The sequence below is a fragment of the Capra hircus genome, chromosome 22 (assembly GCF_001704415.2).
Source record: "Capra hircus breed San Clemente chromosome 22, ASM170441v1, whole genome shotgun sequence".
NCBI classification, from domain to species: domain Eukaryota; kingdom Metazoa; phylum Chordata; class Mammalia; order Artiodactyla; family Bovidae; genus Capra; species Capra hircus.
The window spans coordinates 49,603,969-49,626,077 of NC_030829.1; the positions used below are offsets into that span (position 1 = coordinate 49,603,969).

Genomic DNA, 22,109 nt, shown 5'->3' on the forward strand with positions numbered 1-22,109 from the left:
AGACTTTTGGATCGCTGCCATTCTGACTGGTGTGAAATGGTACCTCATTGTGGTTTTGATTTGCATTTCTCTGATAATGAGTGATATTGAGCATCTTTTCATGTGTTTGTTAGCCATCCATATTCTTCTTTGGAGAAATGTCTATTTAGTTCTTTGGCTCATTTTCTGATTGGGTCATTTATTTTTCTGGACTTGAGCTGCATAAGTTGCTTGTATATTTTTGAGATTAGTTGAAAAATTGCAAATAGAACTGCCTTATGACCCAGCAATCCCACTGCTAGGCATACACACCAAGGAAACCAGAACTGAAAGAGACATGTGTACCCCAATATTCATCGCAGCACTGTTTATAATAGCCAGGACATGGAAACAACCTAGATGTCCATAAGCAGATGAATGGATAAGAAAGCTGTGGTACATATACACAATGGAGTATTACTCAGCCATTAAAAAGAATACATTTGAATCAGTTCTAACGAGGTGGATGAAACTGGAGCCGATTATACAGAGTGAAGTAAGCCAGAAAGAAAAACACCAATACAGTATACTAACACATATATATGGAATTTAGAAAGATGGTAATGATAACCCTCTATGCGAGACAGCAAAAGAGACACAGATGTGTAGAACACACTTTTAGACTCTGTGGGAGAGGGAGAGGGTGGGGTGATTTGGGAGAATGGCATTGAAACATGTATACTATCATGTAAGAAATCAATCGCCAGTCTGTGTTCGATACAGGATACAGGATGCTTCGGGCTGGTGCACGGGGATGATCCAGAGAGATGATATGGGGTGGGAGGTGGGAGGGGGGTTCAGGATTGGGAACTCATGTACACCCGTGGCTGACTCATGTCAACGTATGGCAAAACCAATACAGTATTGTAAAGCAAAATAAAGTAAAAAAATAAAATAAAATAAAAGCCATGTAAAAGAAAAAAATAAACTTAAAAAAAATAGGAGAGTAAAGCAATGTCTTCTGCTTTTTCTTTAAATTACAAAAAAAGACAATCTTATTTGCCTATAATGTGATCACTGATTATCTTAGAAAATTCTGTTTCCGAGTATAAGTGAGTCAAATCCACATAATGTTAGTCATACTGCTTATGCGATGACATAGAAAATACTACACATTTTAGTAAGTCTTGCATTTATATAAGGTGTTTAACACTTGCTAGGAAAATTCACTTCTCCCCACATTTCTCTTTTTCTAAATCACTTTATTGAGGTATGATTGAGAAATAAAAAGCTGTTTTAACACACCACACTGTTTTAATTACTGTAGTTCGTAGATAAATATATACCTGTGAACCCATCATCACAATGTAAGCCATGAACATATTCTCCATAAGTTTATCATAAATATATCATCTCTGTAAGTTTCTTCACATTCTATTTATTATTATTTTATATTTGTAGTGTGAGATAAGAATATTTAACTACAGATATAAACTCTTAGCAAATTTTTAAGTGTGCAATACAGTATTGCTAACTGTATGTAACATGATGTATAGATCTCTAGAATTTATTCACCTTGTATAACTGAAATTTTGTATCCCTTCACTGATACCTCTCATTTCCCTCTGTCTCCAGAAACCACTATTTCACTCTCTCTTTCTTTGAATTTAACTATTTTAGAATTCTCATTAAGTGGTATCATATAGTATTTGTCCTTCTATGTCTGGCTTATTTCATGAAGCACGATATCCTCCAAGTTCATCCATTTTGCTGCAAATGGCAGGGTTCCTCTCTTTTTAAAGGGTAAACAATATCCATTTTATGTAAATACTACATTTGACTTATCCATTCATTCACTGATAGACACTGAAGTTGCTTCCTTGTTTGGCTGATGTAAATATTGCTGCAATGAATACAGGAGTGTAGCTATCTCTCTGAGATGCTGATTGCAATTCCTTTGGATATACTCTCAAAAGTGGGGTCCCTGGATCATATGAGAGATCTATTTTCTATTTTTTGAGGAATCTTCATACTGTTTTACATAGTGATTGTATCAGTTTACATTACCAACAGTGTACAAGAGTTCTCTTTTTTCCACATCCTCCCCAAATTTTATCTTTTAAAAAAATTAGATAAATTTGACACAATACATTTAATAAACTTAAAGTATATAGTGTGTTACTTTGATACACATGTACTGTAATATTAATTTGATTACCACTGAAGTAATATTTATCACATTACATCTTTATAGTGCAGTATTACTGTCTTTCATTAATTATATTATGTTTAATTCTCTATGGCTTACTTACTACTCAATACAAGTTCATACCTTTAAACACCATCAATCTTATCCCCGATCCCTGCTCCTCCATCTCCTGGTAACCATTATTTTACTCTCTGTTTTTTCACAGGTTTGACATTTTTAGATTCCACATATAAGAGATATAATACTTACTCTGTCTCATTTAACTTGCTTAGCATAATGTGCTCATTTCATCCATACTGTTGAAAATGCCATAGTCTCCATTCTTGTGGCTGAACAATATTCCATTGTGGATAAAGAACACATCTTTCTATCCATTCACCTACTGACAGGCATTTGCACTGTTTCCATACCTTAACTGCTGTAAACAATGCAGTGATAACATGAGTATCCCAGGAGGCACTAGTGGAACAGAATCTGCCTGCCCATGCAGAAGATGTAAGAGACACATGCCCCCTGCAGGAGGGCATGGCAACCCTTTTCAGTACTCTTGCCCTGGAGAATCCCATGGACAGAGAAGCCTGGCAGGCTACAGTCCATGGGACTGCAAAGAGCTGGATGTGACTGAGCACACACGCATGCACCACACTGTTTTAATGACTGTAGCTTTGTAATATGCTTTGAAACAAAGAAGTGTGATACCTTCAGTTGTGTTCAATTGTTTTTTCTCCTTCACTGGCACTTCTTCCCAATCTTAAAGAACTCTACATTACCTGACAGCACATTGCATGTCAGGTGCATAAAATGTTTTTCTTAATGACTGAAATATCCCATGTTTTAGATAGCCTTAGATAGCTTTCTTTCTGCACACAGGAACTACTTCTATAAAAATTATTATCTTCATCTGTGACACCTTGCCTGCATCCAAGATGCCCCCACTACATGGCCTGTGGTTTGCATAGCTATCACTTCAAACTTAACACAGCCCAAACTGAACTCATCATTTCTTTCACTTGGCTGAACTCAACAATTATAGTACCACTCTGTTTGTCCCCAAGGTAAAAAAACCATTGAGTTATATGTTTTAAAAAGAGAAAGAAAAGAGATAAGAGTAATAACTAAGTTTGTTGCTGCACTTAGTTGACCATTCATTCAACAATTAAGTATTGAGTACCTACCAAAGACCAATATTCTCCTAGGTTCAAGGGATCTGCTTGTGAATAAGATTAACAAATCTGTTCTCATATAAAATATATAAATAACAGTGACCTACTATATAGCACAGGAACTATACTCAATACCTTATAATAACCTATAATGAAAAAGAATTTGAAAAAGAATATGTGTGCATGTGTGGATATACAGATAAATACATGTGTGTTTCACTAAATCACTTTGCTGTACACATGAAACAAACAATGTTGTAAATTAATTATACTTCAATTTAAAAAATAAAGAAAATTAAAAAAAAAAAAACAACCCTCTGCTTTCATGGTGCTTACAGCCTAGAGACGAGACACACACAATAAAAATGGTAAACATAAACTATTCAGTATACTAGATGGTAATACATGCTTGGGTAAAATATAAAGCAAGGAAGGGATTGAGAATAAGCATGTGTATGTGGGAGATGATGTTCACGATGTTTTCAGTTCTAGATAAGGTAGACAGGAAAAGCCTGAAAGGGTGACATTTGAGTAAAAACCTGAAGCAAGTCAGGATGTAAGTACCATGAGGCTATCCAGAAAAGAGCAGGTGCAAAGAAAGGCCCTAAGGCAGGAACACGTGTTGTGTTTTAGGGCACAGCAAGAAGGTCATTGTAAAGTAGAGCGATCAAGGGGGGGAATAATAGGAAATGAAACTATGTGTAGAGTGATCAAGGGGGAATGATAGGAAATTAAATTATAGAGGTGATGAGGCTGGGACCAGATCTTACACGGCAAGATGCTCTTTCTTCTCTAATCTTACTATTAGTCCCCTTATCCTGAGGCCTTATCAACTCATATCGACAACAGCTTCCAACTCATCTCAATCATTTTCCAGTTTAACCTCTACATTGCCTCTGGGATAATCCCAAACCACCACATTCAACATGGCAGTTACCCACTCAAGGAATCAGAATGGTTGTCTAATGCTTCAAGTCTAAATTAGTCTACAGGGTTTCAGGGCTATTTTTGACCTATTTTATCTTAAATCTAGCACTTATTTCCTAATTATTTACTGAGCTCTTTCTTTCTTGAAGAAACAAAGAAGAACAAAGAAGGGTAAAGAAACAGATTCAAGACCTGGAGTTTGTCAACATCAACTTTTTCTTACCTCTAATCACCTCTTCCAATTTCCTGTATATATGCATTAATATTTTTATTATTTTTAACTCAAGTTTTGCTGCTTCTTATGTTTAAGTATCTTCTCTTCTTGAACTTATAATAAAATGCAAAATCTTTCTATGGCCATAAGGCCTTGCATCATCTGGTCCCTGATTATCTTTTCTTATGATGTCCTTTCCTTTTCTCACTCACTGTATACCAGGGATGACTGCCTCTCAGTTCTCTGAATGTACGAAGTTCTTCACTGCATCTAAACCTTCTTCTGCCTAGATCGCATTATCTACTCTTTTTTTCTTTACTCAAACATTAAGGCTTAGTTTGAATGTCATAAAGGCTTCCTTCCCTGCACTCCAATATACATGAAGTTTCACAGCACCATGCATGATTTTCCTTTATAGCATTTACGACAATTTTTAAACTTTGTACGTATTCATGTGACCATATGTTCAACAGTCTCTCTACTAGAAAGAGTTAATCTCTCTACTAGTTCATAAGCTCCAGGAAGACAAGCAGATTTCTCTTGCCCATCCCAGTGTACCTAGCATCTAAAACAATAATTGGCAGATGAACAAATGAGTTAATACCTTATCTGGATACTGGTCACTCTTTTTCAACTACTTTCATTTTCTCCAAGAACCCTTGAGGTCTTCTCAGTCTCTCAAAGAACCATTTCTTCCCTGACTTCTTTTCCTTTTAAAAAAAATAGTTCTTCAAATGTTGAATTCAAAACACTGGTGACAACTGACCTAGCTCACCATGAAAGAAAAAGCCATCTCTCCCAGTATATCATTGCAAAGCTGGCTGTATTTCTTTACCAAACCATACAATTTAATCATAAATATAAATCAGTCTAAAATATAGTTAATTAGAAAAAATATATAAACCAACCAGGGTTTGGATAGGACTTCTCATTTTTTTTCAGCTTGAGAAGTTCTATAAAAACTTCTCTCTTAACAGGTTCTATTTTTCTGTTTCTTTTTCCCTGGCTTCTTATTGTGCTTAAAGTCTTACCACATGTCAATAAGATATCTGCCCATCTTACTTTTCCACTCAGCTTGTTTGGTACTTAAAATTGGAAATAACATGTTTTACATCTTTTAGGAATTCTGTAATGCCTTGTTCAGACCTGTTTAGCAGCAGGGACATTTCTTTTTCTTCCTCTAAATCCTCAGCAGGTATTGCTGCTGCTGCTGCTGCTAAGTTGCTTCAGTTGTGTCTGACTCTGTGTGACCCCATAGATGGCAGCCCACCAGGCTCCCCCATCCCTGGGATTCTCTAGGCAAGAATATTGGAGCGGGTTGCCATTTCCTTCTCCAATGCATGAAAGTGAAAAGTCAAAGTGAAGTCGCTCAGTCATGTCCGACTCTTCGCGACTCCATGGACTGCAGCCCACCAGGCTCCGCCATCCATGGGGGGCCCATGTTTATTGCAGGGGCCCACAAACAAGAAAGCCTCAGTAAATGCTTGCTAAACTGTTCAATTACATGAAAATTTCTTGGATTCACAGAAGATTTATTGCTACTTATTTGATAGATGGACTTATTCATTCACTCATTCAATAACTATTTAACACTCCAATTTTCAAAGTTCTGTGCTTGGCACTAGGGAGAAAATGGAACAAAAGACATACAAGGAAGCTCCCATTCCAGCGGAGGAAATCTATATGCATTTGTATAATTAGAAACAGGAGAAAGTTAGGTGCAGGATGACATCACGTGCACAAGGAAGCTCCAGGACTGATTCTAGTCATAAATAGAATGAGGGAGGTTTCATAAAGTTGAGTTGTAAACAATGAACAGGAGCTTACCAAGCCAACAAAGGTAGAGAGGTATGAAAGAGCAACGCATTTTAGAAAAAGCCAAATAAGTCATCAAGAGATAAGGTGAGAGAAATAGGCAGAATTACATTATGCTGGGTCTTTTACGCCATGCTAAGTAACAAGGGTTTTTAAGGCTAAGTGGGAGCTGACATGAACAGTTTTCATTTTTAAAAAAGAAGTACGGTAGTGGTGTGGAGGATAACTTAGGGAAGGAAGACAGATTCAGGGAGTCTATGTTGGGGAGAAACGTGAAGGATCTGGGGTGACAGCAAGGATAAAGCTAGGACAGTGATTTGACTGGCATTAGGAGACAGATGTTAAGAGGATACAGTGATTAATCGAGAAGGGACAGAAAGGAGATAGAGATGGAGAAGCCTAAGAGGCTCCCTAAGTTTCTGACATGGATCTCTGAGCAAATGCCTTTTGCTTGATTTAAGGAGAAAGTAGATATGTGAGGAAAAGAAAATGAACGCAGTTTAGGAATGATGATGGATGTCTAAAGCACACCCAAGGGCATATGTCTGGTAGGAAAAAGGAAATGAGGACCTGAAGCTCAGGGGACAGGTCTTAATTAGAGATTTAGATTTCAAGGCTAAATATTTATGATGCTGGAATGATGAAATGGAATGAAAAATAGAGCTACCAAGGCCCTGCCAGCTGCTGCTTCTGACCTACAGCAGACTATCCAATACTCATCAGTCAACATGTATCAAAATGCATGCTGCGGGCTGGCAATCTGTCACTCACTTTAGCCCCTCCAGATTTGCCTGGGAAATCAGCAAGGAGACTTAGAGGAGAGGAATAGCGAGTCTTTAGTTCAGCTAATATCTCCTGTACTCTTTGGCACACAGTGAAGAGCGTTCTGGCACTCCTGAACACTGGCACCGTGCGACCGGAGACGAGACTAGAAATATCTGAGGGGAAAAACAGTCACTCAAGGAGTCATCTTGAGGAGAAAAAAAACAAATCAATTGCTCTGTACCAATTCCCGGTACATCTGATGTAATATATCTCCCTAATCTCTTGCAACTTCTGACAACTGCTCCGAGAAAAGTAACATGCTATCAATTTGACAGCTAATCATAATGAGAGCAGAATTATCTGATAATACCAGCTCAATGACCTAAAAATTTTAAGACCTTACGTACTACACAAATCCTAATGGAAAGAAGAGTGTTTACTGATTAAACCTAGGTCTAAAATCTACTTAATAGTTCACTCTTAAAACTTAAAAAGTGTGTATTTTCAACAAAGAATCTTACAGTTTTATTATGTGAATCTCAAGGTGGTATAGTTCTCTAATATATAGGGATTTTAAATGACCAAACAATTCCAGAAACTCTAATAAAACATTTTTTAATATTTCTTCTTTTAAAATGTTCTGCTGTTTCTTGAGACTATTATAAACAATAATTCCAAAGATAAAACAACTACATGGACTGATGATTCTATGTGAATTACAAACCAGAGCAATGGGGTGCCTCGACTGGGTTTGAGTCTTCTCTGTACAGTAAATCCAATTTTTAAAAAAAGTACCAGGCACAGGCACTGTGCGTGGTGCTAGGGTCATGGAGAGAGAAGACATAGTCCCTGGCACTCAAAGATGACAAATACTGTGCTCTGGTTTTCAAACTGTCACCCTTGGACTTTCAGTGGTTTCACAGGGTACTCACTAGATAGGGGCATATGGACACTGTGAGATTCCTATTACTTTCTCTTTTGACAACTAAGTAGTTCTATTTTATCTGTTTCATTTATTGGACTTCCTTATAGAAATTAGCTTGAAGAAAGGATTCTTCCATACACAAATATAAATAATACAGTTTACAAACCTCTGGTATAGTGGGAAAATAAGGGCAGTCAGAATCTACTGGGACACATGCTGGGAGCCACTGGTGACAAAGCTCCACATGCTCTCATCAGTAAGTGCATCATTTTACTCCCATGTCAAAGTGAAGCACAGGGCTTTGGAAGGAGGCAGGCAGGGCAGGATAGTCAAGATTAGAGGTACCATGGAACATACAAATTAACTGCTTTCTCTGTATTCTGTTATAACTTCCATTTTAAACTTTCTCAAATGTATAGCACGCAATTGGAAAAGTAAAACAGCTGTTTTCAAATATTAAGCAAAACAACAACAACCACCCATAAAGTAGCCTTATCACAGAAAGTTCCCAACAAATATAGAAGTATCCCAAGATTTATTTTCTCTCTGTTCTACCTAGAATATAACCACAAAGAAAAGCTGGGGCTTCCCACAAAGGTCTTCTCACCCCATCAGAGCCTTGCTGAACTGAAGAGGAAGAGAAGCCTAGTATCACCTTGATTTCTCCCTACCTTTCAAGGGGAAAAGCACTGCCACAGTGGCTCATGCTTAAGGGCCTCACTGCTCTGTCAAGACACATGGTCTATTGCCCGTCAGCCTCTTTATGTGGCTTCTCCTCCAACCCAAGGCAAAAAGGAATGATGGAGTCAGTACAACTTTTCCTTTTGTCCAGAAGATGCTCTTCCTCTTACAGGGAAAGACTGAAAATGAGGGCTGGGGCTACCCTCAGACAGAACCACATTAGCCTATTTCCTTGGGAACCCTCTCTCACACAAGCAGCAAAGTAGAGTCCAAGGGTTCCTGCATTCAAGAGCAGGGTCTCTGTGCTGAATTTGCTTTGTTCTATGTTTCTCCTTTGTGTTTTCTCTGGCACTGAATAGACAGATGCATCCTCTTCTTTCCCTGAGCTGGTGGTGGCCAAGACTGAGGGGGAAATAGGCACAGGATACAAAAGAGGCCCCTTGTGAGTTCAGGGAAAACTGGGATGTGAAGGAAAATCCTCAGCCAAATAAGAGTAGGTTACTTCACTTTGTTTTCCCTCCTCTGTGCATCTGTCTTCTCTGAAGTCTAGAGATGCCCATGATCCAGGACATACCATTTGAATACAGTCTCAACCTCACGAGAGCTTCTAGCAACTTTTACCTGATCTGCTTGCCTTCTCTCATATCATATAAGGAAAAGAAGACATCAGTATCTTCCCCAATGGTGTTGTAGGTGAGACTCTTCAGACTGAGGAAGAAGTGATGTGGTACTGGTATCCGACAGCTTTCCCCATGACGTGGGCGCACTGTATCCACCTAACGAGGAAGGCAAAAGACAGTGACTTCTATTTTAGTTATCATATTGACCCTAAATGAAATGAAAATGAAATGGCTAACTCTCCTCATACTGCTGAAGGGGATCATGTAAGAGAGAGAGAGAGATTAGAGCTATTATCTCTGCTACTAGCAGGTGTTGTGTTAATGTGCTTGGTTTGAGGTAGGCAAATACATAGCTGGGAAAAGTAAACAGAGTGAAGGAGATATGGGAACAGTAATTCCAGTTGATGAGTGAACTCAAAATCTCCACCAGGCCACATACATCTAAATTCTCCAGAGAATCATTTTCAAAGTCACTTCTTGGAGATGCTGTCACGATCCTGTTGGACTTGGTTTACACTGTTAGATAGTAATAGTTACTGTTCTAAATACCATTTTTATTTTCTCAGACTGATTCATTTTAGTGTCTCTGTCTATTTCATTTCAATTGTACTTGTGTAAATTTGCACAGAGGAGTGGAGACTAGCCAAGTTTGCTAGGAGATCAGAGTTCCTTAGGTCACAATAAAGCAGTCAGTGGTTAAAAAAAAAAAAAAGAAGTCAATAATTTCCTGATGCATACCTATTTTATAACTGCTTAAAAGAAAGAATTAGGGAAAAGACGGGGAGGCCTGTCTTAAGTTGCTTACCTGAGATGTGCTTTGCTGTACACTCTGCCGGCTAGATAAATGCTATGGAAAGAAAGAAAAAGATCAACTGGGAAAGAAACTAACTTTCGTTGCCATTTTAACTTTTTAATTGAAGAATAATTGCTTTACAGAATTTTGTTGTTTTCTGTCAAACATCAACAAGAATCAGCCATAGGTACACCCATGTCCCCTCCCTCCCGAACCTCCCTCCCATCTACCTCCCCATCCCACCCTTCTAGATTGTTATGAGCCCCTGTTTGAGTTTCCTGAGTCATACAGCAACTATCTTTTTAAAGTACCTTCTATATGCTAAGCATATTTCACATATATGACCTCATTTCATTATAATAACCTTGTTAGACAAATGTTGTTTGTATTTGACAGAGGCAACTAAGGCTTAGTACAAGGAAGTGAGATGCTGAAGATTCCACACAGCAAGAAGGTGGCAAGTCTAGATTCAAACCCAGGCCTTTCTAGCTTTGAGTATCAGCCAAGTCACAAAAGGGTGTTTGATACTGGAGTTCTGCTTCACCACTGTCCTCTCCACACACTCTACCACGCCCTGCACTATGTGACGCAGCTTCCTTGGGCTGTCCACTGGAGGAGGCAGAGCCTTTAACCCCAGGTGGCTCCTTTCCAAACATCTCTTCATGCTGCTCCTTTGGGGCTGGCTAAAGTCAGCAGAAGCAGATTCCAATCCCAGCTACAGGCACTTGCTTGTGAAACTTCAGACAAATTGCTTATGCTCTCCAAGGGACAATCCCCTCGACTATAAAAATGAAATAAAAGCTTTCACTGTCTTCCTCACAAGGTTACTGTGAGGTTCAAATGACACAATGGGAAGCAGCATGACACAGCAGTTAGGGACCTAAGTGCAAGAGTCAGAGCTGCTGGTTAAATCCTGACTCAAACTTTCCTCACCTGTACAGTGAGGATGACTTTTTGTGCTGAACCTCACAGGGTCTTGTGCAGATTAACCCAGCACAGTACACACTGTAAATGGCTGATCACTGTTATGGTCAGTTAGTATTATTCTTATTATTGGTAGTGTTCTTGATAATTAGCTATTACAGGAAAGTCTGTCACATTCAGAAGTAAACCCTGAATGCCAGGAAGAATGGTGGGTTCGCCATTCGTCAGGTCCTTGGTCTTGGCAGACTCAGCAATGAGAGTTTCTATCCTGCTTCCTTCTGGCCCCCAGAGGCAGCACTGCTTAGGTGGACTGTTTCATATCACATGGGTAAGAAGAATGGCTGCTGATTAGAATGGTTTTGTTCTTTTACCAAATATATTTAACCCTGAATAAAACTGAAGTACAATTAAATATTAAGTGCATCTCACTAGCTGTAGTAGTTATTAAATATTCATGTGCATTATTAGCTATAGTAGCTAATTATTATCGACTATTAATGTTCATCCATGGGAATACATGTTCCCATGATACATACTAAGTATAATTAAAACAGGTCTCCACCAGCTGGGGTAGTCAGCACACAGAATGCCTATGTACAAAAGAATACCCCATATATAAAATAGGTCACAAAAAAGCTTTAAGAAAATCATGCTTTCAAAAAAAAAAAAATCAAGCTTTCCATGGTTTACTGACCCGTATCCCACTGGGAAGGAAGTTACTGGCTTGAAACTCTTTCCACTGCTTTATTTTATTTTTAGGGGCTACATTAAGTCATTCTTCTCAAGTGAATTTACTGACTAGCTCTCAAAAGTGACTACCAATTCATAATCATTAATATTCAATTATAACTATATACGGGAGTTCACAGCTAATTTCAGTGTAACTCATCCCAGCTGACAGTAACAGACAGCATTCCAGACTTCAGAGGTATCAAATCTGGGAAGAACTCTTCAACTGAGTCTGAAAATACACCCCTGGGTAGCCAGAGAATGGCATCAGAACTGGCATTCTGGAATGTCTTTCACGGCACCGTAAGGAAAAACCACTACCCTGCTGTCAGGAAGTGGTCAGCTGGCCAGCTAGTACTTCCCTCTTCAGAACCATCATCACCTGTGTTAGAGCTCTAACGTATTATGTTCCCATGTTTACTACCCAACTCCAGATTTTGCCCTATCAGTGCACGAGGTACCTAGCTTAATCATCTTTATATCCTAAGGGCAATATACATACAAAATACATATTAATTAAGTAATGTATGGACTACACTATTGCCTCTGCCAAATTTTATCCCACAGAGAAGTCGTTTTTAGCCCTTTGGAGTCTCTGGTACATTAGTTCATAAAGGTCTAACGACATGGTGGGGGAGGGGAGTGCAGCTTGAGGCATTCTATTCAGCTGAATAACACAATTAATTGCCTGCTATATACACTGGGAATTGTGTTAGATACTTTGGGTCTTACAAGGAAATGTAAGACATATATATCTGGTCAGGATCACCAACGAAATGATGCTTGATGGTTATAATAAATAATCTAATCAATTGATTTAAATCTAGAAATGGAAGTATAAACATTGATCTTTCAAAAGAACATTGATTAAAAGGTAAATAGTTCTAAAGGCTTGCAATAAAAAAATCAGTCCTCCATTCACCCAGCACCATTCTCCAGAGATAAGCAACTTCCAGTCTTTACTGTGTTTTTTTCTAGCCTTTATCATGCATTTCAAAATGTCATACTTATACTGCTCTTTTTTAAATCCAGTCTGAGATTTACCTACTGGCTTCTTATCGTAGCTGAAGATTTTCACACTTGTTTACATCTATTTCATCTGTCTTCCCAGTAGCTCACAAGTATGGTTAAAACTTATTTATAGTATTATAACTTTTATATATAGTTCACTTCTGAGCCAAGGAATGTACTTCAATTAAATTTTCTTTCTTCTACTACTTTATGATTTTGTACTGGATTTATTTAAATTATAGGGTCTCTTCTACAACCACCTCCCTGCCCACAGCTCTATAAAACACCTTTCAGTAGCAGATCCCACCTGGCTGCCCTCCTGCTTTATCATGGACCAGTTACTCTCTAGGTCTGTCACACAACTGCCATCCTGCACCTTCCCACTGATGTTAACCGAAGAATTCTTTGCCCCTCCTGTTTGAGTTAGAATCTCTTTCCTGGATGGGACATTTAAGCATCTTTTCATTTACTTCTTCATGTCAAATACATAACTTATTTCTCTGCTGTTTCCTGAAAAGGGATCAAAGAAAAAGGTTTGAGATTTTGAGCAACCAAAGTTTTCTTTAGGCTACTTCCCTACTTGATGGATAGTGTGGCTGAGTAAATACAGAATTCTAGGTTAAATTTTATCTTCCCTCAGAATTTTAAAGGCAATTTCTCATTATTTTCTAGTTTTCAATATTGCTATTAGGAAGACAAATGCTGTTCTTACAACAAATCCTTTAGCAGGTGACCTGTTTTTCACTCCAGAAACTTTCAGCTTTAGTGAGCTGAAATGTCACTATTAAGTGATAAATATTCAGGCTTTTTAAATATGAGTACTCCTATCTAAAAGTTCTGGGAAACGTTTTCTAGCTTTATTGATATATAATTGGCATAAACATTGTATGAACTTAAAGCATCCAATGTGGTGATTTGATACTGTATATATGGCAAAGTGAATACCACAACAAGGTTAGTTAACACCTCCTTCATCTAACATTTACCTTTCTGTTGTTGTTACTGTGGTGAGAACAATTAGATCTACTCCTTGGGTAATTTTCAAGTATATAATGCATTATTGTTAACTACAGTCACCATGTTTTAGATTCCCAGAAATCAATGTTCTCGTAACTGGAAGCTTGTGCCTTTCAACCAAAACCTCATTTCTCCCATTCCCCAGCTCTTAGCAACCACCAATCTACTGTTCGTATGAATTCAGCTTTTTAAAAATTCTGTATACAAGTGAGATCATAAAGTATTTGCCATTCTCTGACTTACTGTACCTAACAACATAGTGTTCTCAAGGTTCATCCAAGATGCAAATGGCAGGATTTCCTTCTTTATTATGACTGAATAATAATTCCACTGTATATACACACCACCTTTTTCTTACCCACTCATCCATCAATGAAGACACAAGTTTTTCCCATGTCTTGGCTACTATGAACAATGCTTTAATAAACATGGAAGTAAAGCTATTTCTTTGAGATCCTGATTTCAGTTCCTTTGGCCCTGTCACCAGAAGTGGGTTGCTGGACCATACAGTAGTTCTACTTTCTATATTTTGAGGAACTTCCATTCTATTTTCCACAGGGGTTATAGTTATTTTTATGTTTTCTATCTTTTAACATTCATATTAAGAGTTATATATCACCCTATTACAGTATTGGAGTATTCTGAATTTGACTATATACTTATCTTTACCACTGCATTTTACATCATCATATGTTTTTATGCTACTAGTTAGCACCCTTTCATTTCAGCCTAAAGAACCTTCAGCATTTCTTGTAAGGCAGTTCTAGGAGTGAAGAACTCCTGTAGCTTTTCTGTATCTGGGAAAATCTTCCTAACTCCTCTGTTTCTGAAGGACAGCTTCGCTGGGTGAAATATTCTTGGTTGGCAGCTTTTTTCTTCCAGCACTTTGTCTCATCCTACTCTCTCCTGGCCTGCAAAGTTTCTGCTGAGAAATATGCTGTTAGTCTTATAAGGGTTTTCTTATAAGTGACAAATTTCTTTTTTCTTACTATTTTCAAGATTCTCTGTCTCCTTCACTCTCCAATCTAATTCATCACCAAAATTCATCTGCATTCTCCATGGTATTTCTTCTCCATTCCTATTGCTGCCTAGCCATTATTTCTTGTCTGAATCATTTCCATGGTCTCTTTCCTCCCTCATTCCAGTCTTCTGCATTTTATACTCTCTCAGCATGGCTCAGGTGGTAAAGCATCTGTCTACAATGCGGGAGATCTGGGTTCGATCCCTGGGTTGGGAAGATACCCTGGAGAAGGAAATGGCAATCCACTCCAGGACTATTGCCTGGAAAATCCCATGAACAGAGGAGCCTGGCAGGCTACAGTCCATGGGGTTACAAAGAGTCGGACATGACTGAGTGACTTCACTTCAGCATTTAAAACCCACATCCAATCACATCACTCCATGGTTCTATCAGAGTAATAGTTCTATCAATTTGGGGTTTACAAAGGCTTGCATGATCTGGCTGATGTCTCTTTCTTGGTTTTATCTCACAATTGCTAACTCGTACTTATATGTCAAAGTTACCAAGTATCTTACAGTTTGCTGGAATTACTACCTCCCTATGCTCTGTGCCATTTTGGGATGTCTTTTCTTTTGGCTTGCTTTTCTGCTGAAGCCCTGTTCATCCTTCAAGACTCATCTTAAGTATCACTTGCCTGGAAGCTTTAATTGGAAGTTTTCATAGATTTTTCTCAGCCCCAGGATATCACTCACTTCCTCTAACAGCAGGAGTGTGTATCTTAATTATTGCATGCAGCTCATAAACATTCTTGTTTGTGGTCTATCTGATCTCACTAGAGTAATTTTTAAACATGGGGACCATGCATGGGTTTCAGAGGCAACTATCAATTCCCTAAAATTGAGTGTAGAATTTTGTATGCAAAATCATACTTGTATTGTCCTGGGAAGAAATATTATCTGATCCTCCATAACCTAGAAAGAGCAACCAATATCCTAGATGATGATATTCTTAAGAAAAAGAATGTCATGTTCATCTTTAATTTCACACCTATCACTTTATGACAACTGAACACAAATGCTTTTGTATTCTTATAAATATACATAAGCAAATATACAGAAGCAACTGATATGTCATTTGTATATGTTATTTAGGCAAATTTTCTGTGGTCCTTGACCAAGCAACATACTTTGCATCCTCTGCATTCCCTAAAAATATTACATTTTCTTAACAGAAATTTGTAATGTTTTCTAAAACTTGTAATTCTCACCAATATAGTCTCACCTCAAACATATTCTCCTCAAAGTGAGGCTTGACCCAGTCCCTTAGTCTAAGCTTAATAATCACCTGAGATTTCTTATGTTTATTTGTTTTACTTTAAAATTTCATACCTTTGTTTTAGTTACTTCTTCTCAGCCTGCAAAATGTCACCCACCCTGGTCATCAATCAATTCAATATACTTTTATAATAACCAACAGATAGTTAAAGATTTATCTTAGAAGTACTGGTACACTGATAAACAACATCCTACTGTATAACACAGGGAACTATATTCAATACCTTATAATAACCTATAATGGAAAAGAATCTGAAAAAGAATACATACACACACATACACACATAAAACTGAATCACCTTGCTATACACCAGAAACTAACACAACAATGTACATCAACTATAACTCAATAAAAAAAATTTTAAGAAATGCTGGTACTTTATTTCCAGGGTTAATCACTACATTAACTAATAACTGGCTCTTTTCAGCTTCAGTATCTTCTCTTTTAGTAACTTCTTCATGCTGAAGGAACTCTCTTCACCAGCAAAACCAACTGAGAAATGACCCCTAGACATTACAGTAAGCCCAACAGCCCTACATAGTAATTCCCTTTAGAGATTGAGTATGATAGGTACTGTCCTGAAAAGGAAGACCCCCTTAAATACACTTGAAACAAAGGTGAATGATTTTAGCAATATTGTTTCATAATGTAATTAGAGATAATAAGAGAGAAAAAAACTAAGTGTGCAGGAACAAACTACCCTGTGTAATATTTCTTACCATTTTATAGAGGTCTGAGACACTGATCTGGTCTGAATCCACTACTTCAAAGTCCTTTCGAGGCACCAGATCCAGGCCCAAATGCCTAGGAAAGAGAAAGACCACATTCAGCATGCCGTGTCCTCAGATTACTCACCTCTCTTTATAAGCCTGGAAGCCTATGCCAGCCATGACCTTGTGGACAGAGGTTCAGATGCTGCCTTAGCAGAAACATGCCTTTATCCAGCTTAACTGTGACTCACAAAGAGTCAGACATGAACAACAATGTTCACCTTTAGATAAATCAATGAGGCCAGGAATTTTAAGACTGTGACAATTTTAGTCATCAAGCAGCTCTCCCTGTAATGCTAAAAAAGGATTCATTCAGTATCACATTTGTTAACAGATTGCTTGAGTTCATTATGGATGGATTTTCTTTTCTCATATCATTAATAAGTCACGTTTATTTTTCTATTTCCCCCTATCCTGCAAGTATGAACAAGGCTCAATCATGCATTACTTTCACTAGGATAAAAAAAACTAGTGTCCAAGTAGATATGGATTTCAAAGTCAAAATCAAAAATAAGCTCCTGGGAATTCCAGGAGGTCCAAAACTCTGTACTTTCAGCGCTGAGGGCACAGGTTCAATCCCTGGTTAGGGAATTGAGATCCTGCAAGGCATGTGGTATGGCCACAAAAAAAGGAAAACAATTACCTCCTAAAAGTATTAAACTCAAAGAAATGCATGTTTTGGTTGCATTTTATTTCATTTTCAACTTAATTAATATTGACGTTGGGTTATAGTAAAGACTTCACCACACATTAGCCAATATCTTAAGACATCTTAGATGGAAGTTTCACCAGAGAGCACTACTACTGAGGAAAACAAAACTTCAAAGATCTGGTGTAACTTGGGCAGAGGAACAAGTGATGATGATTAATGGTTGGTTAGGAGGCAATATAGGACACTGGAAATAACTCTGTACAGGAAGAGCTCTTAGGTTCAAATATGGTATGTAATTTCTTTTCAATACATATTAGGTCCTTTCTCACTCTCTAGAACAACAGCTCTAAATCTGGAGGCTAATGGGATTAGGAGGTTGTGGAACCCCGCAACTACCTATACAAGTATGTGCATGTGTTCATGTATTCATTTTCTCTGAGCAGAGGGCCTGTAACTCTCATCAGGGTTTCAGAGATGCTCTGTAATCACCCTACTCTAAAACAAGTGTTAGGAATTACTGCACCCAGCAAAGTATTCCATAGATGATGGAAGGAGAAGTATACATTTATTTCTCTTCATCTAGATTATGAACTATGTTTACAATGCTAACATATGCTAACAAATTCACTAGGCTCTTTCTGTGCATAAAACTCCCACTGAGAAATAAACCTTTACTACATTACACTGAGATCTGAAACTCTTATTTGAAATAAGTCATGTATACATCCAAAATGCAAAATTATTTTATTATAATTTATACCCTATTTTATAGGAAAAGGTTTTTATTTTTTTATATTTTATATCAAGAGGTTCAAGAAACTGTAATAAGAAATAAGACTGATAAAATACAAATGGGAACTCAAACCTACATGAAGAAGCCATAAGTAAATACACTAATCACAAAGACTAGTATGATTACTATGACCAAAAATTAAAATTTAGATGTACAGTTTTTGGCAGGAAAGAAAAAAGAAACCTATTTTCCTATTAAAGGATAAAAATCTCATATTTTTCTGTTATCTATTACTATAATTTGTTTTATTCTACAATAGAGAAATGTGAGTTTTTAAAGAGGAAACAATTTTTTGGTACTAAATGCTAAAAAAAAAACATTTAGTTTTTCATGATGAGAAAATCAGTAATATACTGTTGGCCTTAACTACAATAGTTCATAGTTTAAAGGTAAACCGATGCCATCAAATATGATTCCTGAAGTTAATGCACTTATATCTGTAAGAGATTTTATTTCCTATCTTCACACATCAAAGAGGTACTCCATTCAATCAGCTCTTATTAATTATTCTTAATTTCTCTGAAATAATGTCAGGCCTCTGGCTTCTAATACTTATAGCATGTAAAGGCAGCAGTGTCATGGAGAGCAAGATATAGTTGAAGTCCATCCTTTCTATCTCTCTCATCTTAAAAAGCAATTTCTAATTTAAAGATAATGAAGTTATGATATCAAACAGTGGAAAGATCACAAAAATGATAATAGAATTTATATAAGAAAGTGAAATTAGACAATTTATCAACCTAAAACATTTTATAAATTTTCTGTAGTCATGGTGTGAAAACTTCTTTAAATACAAAAATAAAGATTTCATGCATATTCTTTAACCACTGGTGGTCACAAAATACAGGAGGTAGTCTCAGTATTACAATAACATAACAAAAAGAAAGACTGTACAAATAATCCAATCAAAACAGATATTTTCATTACAATAACTTAAGAAAAAATCCACATGGATCTAAGTCAGTAAGGCTATGAGAGTATGTGCCCAGTGGGAGTGCACCACATGCAGTCTCCAGGAGCTTGTCTGGAGGCATCTATGAAAACTCTACCTTAGCACTGTGAAAACCTTAGCTGGCCTGTCCATTCAATTATTCACCCATATATCCATCAACTCATATCAAAGACACTCGCTGAGGATCTATCCTGTACCAAATGAAGGTAGATACAGGAAATGAGTAGTTTTGAGCCAAGCAAATGTTCATATCCAGCATGTTAATTCTCCCCTAATAGCAAAGTGCTTTCACTCTTCTAGAAGTCACTAGAACATAGTACCGTTGTTTCCTGTTTCATTATCTTGCTGCTGCTGCTAAGTCACTTCAGTCGCGTCCAACTCTGTGCGACCCCATAGACAGCAGATTGGAATCTCCCCAATCCCTGAGATTCTCCAAGCAATAACACTGGAGTGGGCTGCCAGTTTCTTCTCCAATGCATGAAAGTGAAAAGCGAAAGTGAAGTCAGTCGTTCAGTCGTGTCTGACTCTTCGCGACCCCACAGACTGCAGCCTACTGGGCTCCTCCATCCATGGGATTTTCCAGGCAAGAGTACTGGAGTGGGTTGCCATTCATTATCTTTAAAGTAAGAAAATGATTAACAGGTGATCTAATTAAACCGAATGCTGATTTCCTTCTAGGATCATCTTCAATGGAAGGAGAACAGTTTCCAAGAGCTAAACTGAAGAACTCTCCTCAGTGGAAGAAGGCAGAGATGCTGCACAGGGAGAAACAACACATGTTCACTAAAACTGCACCCTGTAAAAGAGATTCCTGGCTCTTTTTCCTATAGAATATTCTAAAAATAGTGAACGGTTAAGTGCAGGGGATGGTCAACTTAGTCTCTTCTCACAGCAAAGGAAGGTAGTGCATCAGAGTGGTTAGGAGCATGTGCTCTGATACTGGATTGCCTAGTTTGTATCTTGACTCTCACACAAGTAGGACTCTTCTTGACTCTTTTCGACTATCATAGACTAGTGTATGTACCCTCTTCCAACAACACAAGAGAAGACTCTGCACATGGACATCACCAGATGGTCAACACCGAAATCAGACTGATTATATTCTTTGCAGCCAAAGATGGAAAAGCTATATATAGTCAACAAAAACAAGACCAGGAGGGGACTGTGGCTCAGATCATGAACTCCTTACTGCCACATTCAGACTTAAATTGAAGAAAGTAGGGAAAACCACTAGACCATTCAGGTATGACCTAAATCAAATCCCTTATGATTATACAGTGGAAGTGAGAAACAGATTTAAGGGCCTAGATCTGATAGATAGAGTGCCTGATGAACTATGGAATGAGGTTCGTGACACTGTACAGGAGACAGGGATCAAGACCATCCCTATGGAAAAGAAAGGCAAAACAGCAAAATGGCTGTCTGAGGAGGCCTTACAAATAGCTGTGAAAAGAAGAGAAGCAAAAAGCAAAGGAGAAAAGGAAAGATATAAGCATCTGAATGCAGAGTTCCAAAGAATAGCAAGAAGAGATAAGAAAGCCTTCTTCAGTGATCAATGCAAAGAAATAGAGGAAAACAACAGAATGGGAAAGACTAGAGATCTCTTCAAGAAAATTAGAGATACCAAGGGAACATTTCATGCAAAGATGGGCTCGATAAAGGACAGAAATGGTATGGTCCTAACAGAAGCAGAAGCTATTAAGAAGAGGTGGCAAGAATACATGGAAGAACTGTATAAAAAAGATCTTCACGACCCTGATAATCACGATGGTGTGATCACTCACCTAGAGCCAGACATCCTGGACTGGGAAGTCAGGTGGGCCTTAGAAAGCATCACTATGAACAAAGCTAGTGGAGGTGATGGAATTCCAGTTGAGCTGTTTCAAACCCTGAAAGATGATGCTGTGAAAGTGCTGCACTCAATATGCCAGCAAATTTGGAAAACTCAGCAGTGGCCACAGGACTGGAAAAGGTCAGTTTTCATTCCAATCCCAAAGAAAGGCAATGGCAAAGAATGCTCAAACTACTGCACAGTTGCACTCATCTCACATGCTAGTAAAGTAATATTTAAAGTTCTCCAAGCCAGGCTTCAGCAATACGTGAACCATGAACTTCCAGATGCTCAAGCTGGTTTTAGAAAAGGCAGAGGAACCAGAGATCAAATTGCTAACATTTGCTGGATCATGGAAAAAGCAAGAGAGTTCCAGAAAAACATCTATTTCTGCTTTATTGGCTATGCCAAAGCCTTTGACTGTGTGGATCACAATAAACTGTGGAAAATTCTGAAAGAGATGGGAATACCAGACCACCTGACCTGCCTCTTGAGAAATATGTAAGCAGGTGAGGAAGCAAGAGTTAGAACTGGATGTGGAACAACAGACTGGTTCCAAATAGGAAAAGGAGTACATCAAGGCTGTATATTGTCACCCTGCTTATTTAACCTATATGCAGAGTACATCATGAGAAACGCTGGACTGGAAGAAGCATAAGCTGAAATCAAGATTGCCGGGAGAAATGTCAATAACCTCAGATATGCAAATGACACCACCCTTATGGCAGAAAGTGAAGAGGAACTAAAAAGCCTCTTGATGAAAGTGAAAGGGGAGAGTGAAAAAGTTGGCTTAAAGCTCAACATTCAGAAAACGAAGATCATGGCATCCGGTCCCATCACTTCATGGCAAATAGATGGGGAAACGGTGGAAACGGTGTCAGACTTTATTTTGGGGGGCTCCAAAATCACTGCAGATGGTGACTGTAGCCATGAAATTAAAAGACGCTTACTCCTTGGAAGAAAAGTTATGAGCAACCTAGATAGCATATTCAAAAGCAGAGACATTACTTTGCCAACAAAGGTCCATCTAGTCAAGGCTATGGTTTTTCCTGTGGTCATGTATG

At 38.0% G+C, this 22,109-nt stretch overlaps 1 protein-coding gene across 7 annotated transcripts in view; it reads right to left on the reverse strand.

Moving 5' to 3' along the window:
* DOCK3 (dedicator of cytokinesis 3) overlaps positions 1-22,109 on the reverse strand; it is a 301,031-nt gene that overhangs the window by 139,216 nt on the left and 139,706 nt on the right. For all 7 annotated transcript variants that reach the window (XM_018038221.1, XM_018038220.1, XM_018038222.1 and 4 more), the window contains exons 7-9: positions 16,767-16,851; positions 10,083-10,124; positions 9,279-9,433 (exon numbers count right to left, since the gene is read on the reverse strand). In XM_018038221.1, the coding sequence (XP_017893710.1) occupies positions 9,279-9,433; positions 10,083-10,124; positions 16,767-16,851 (282 nt within the window). The remainder of the gene's footprint in view (positions 1-9,278; positions 9,434-10,082; positions 10,125-16,766; positions 16,852-22,109) is intronic.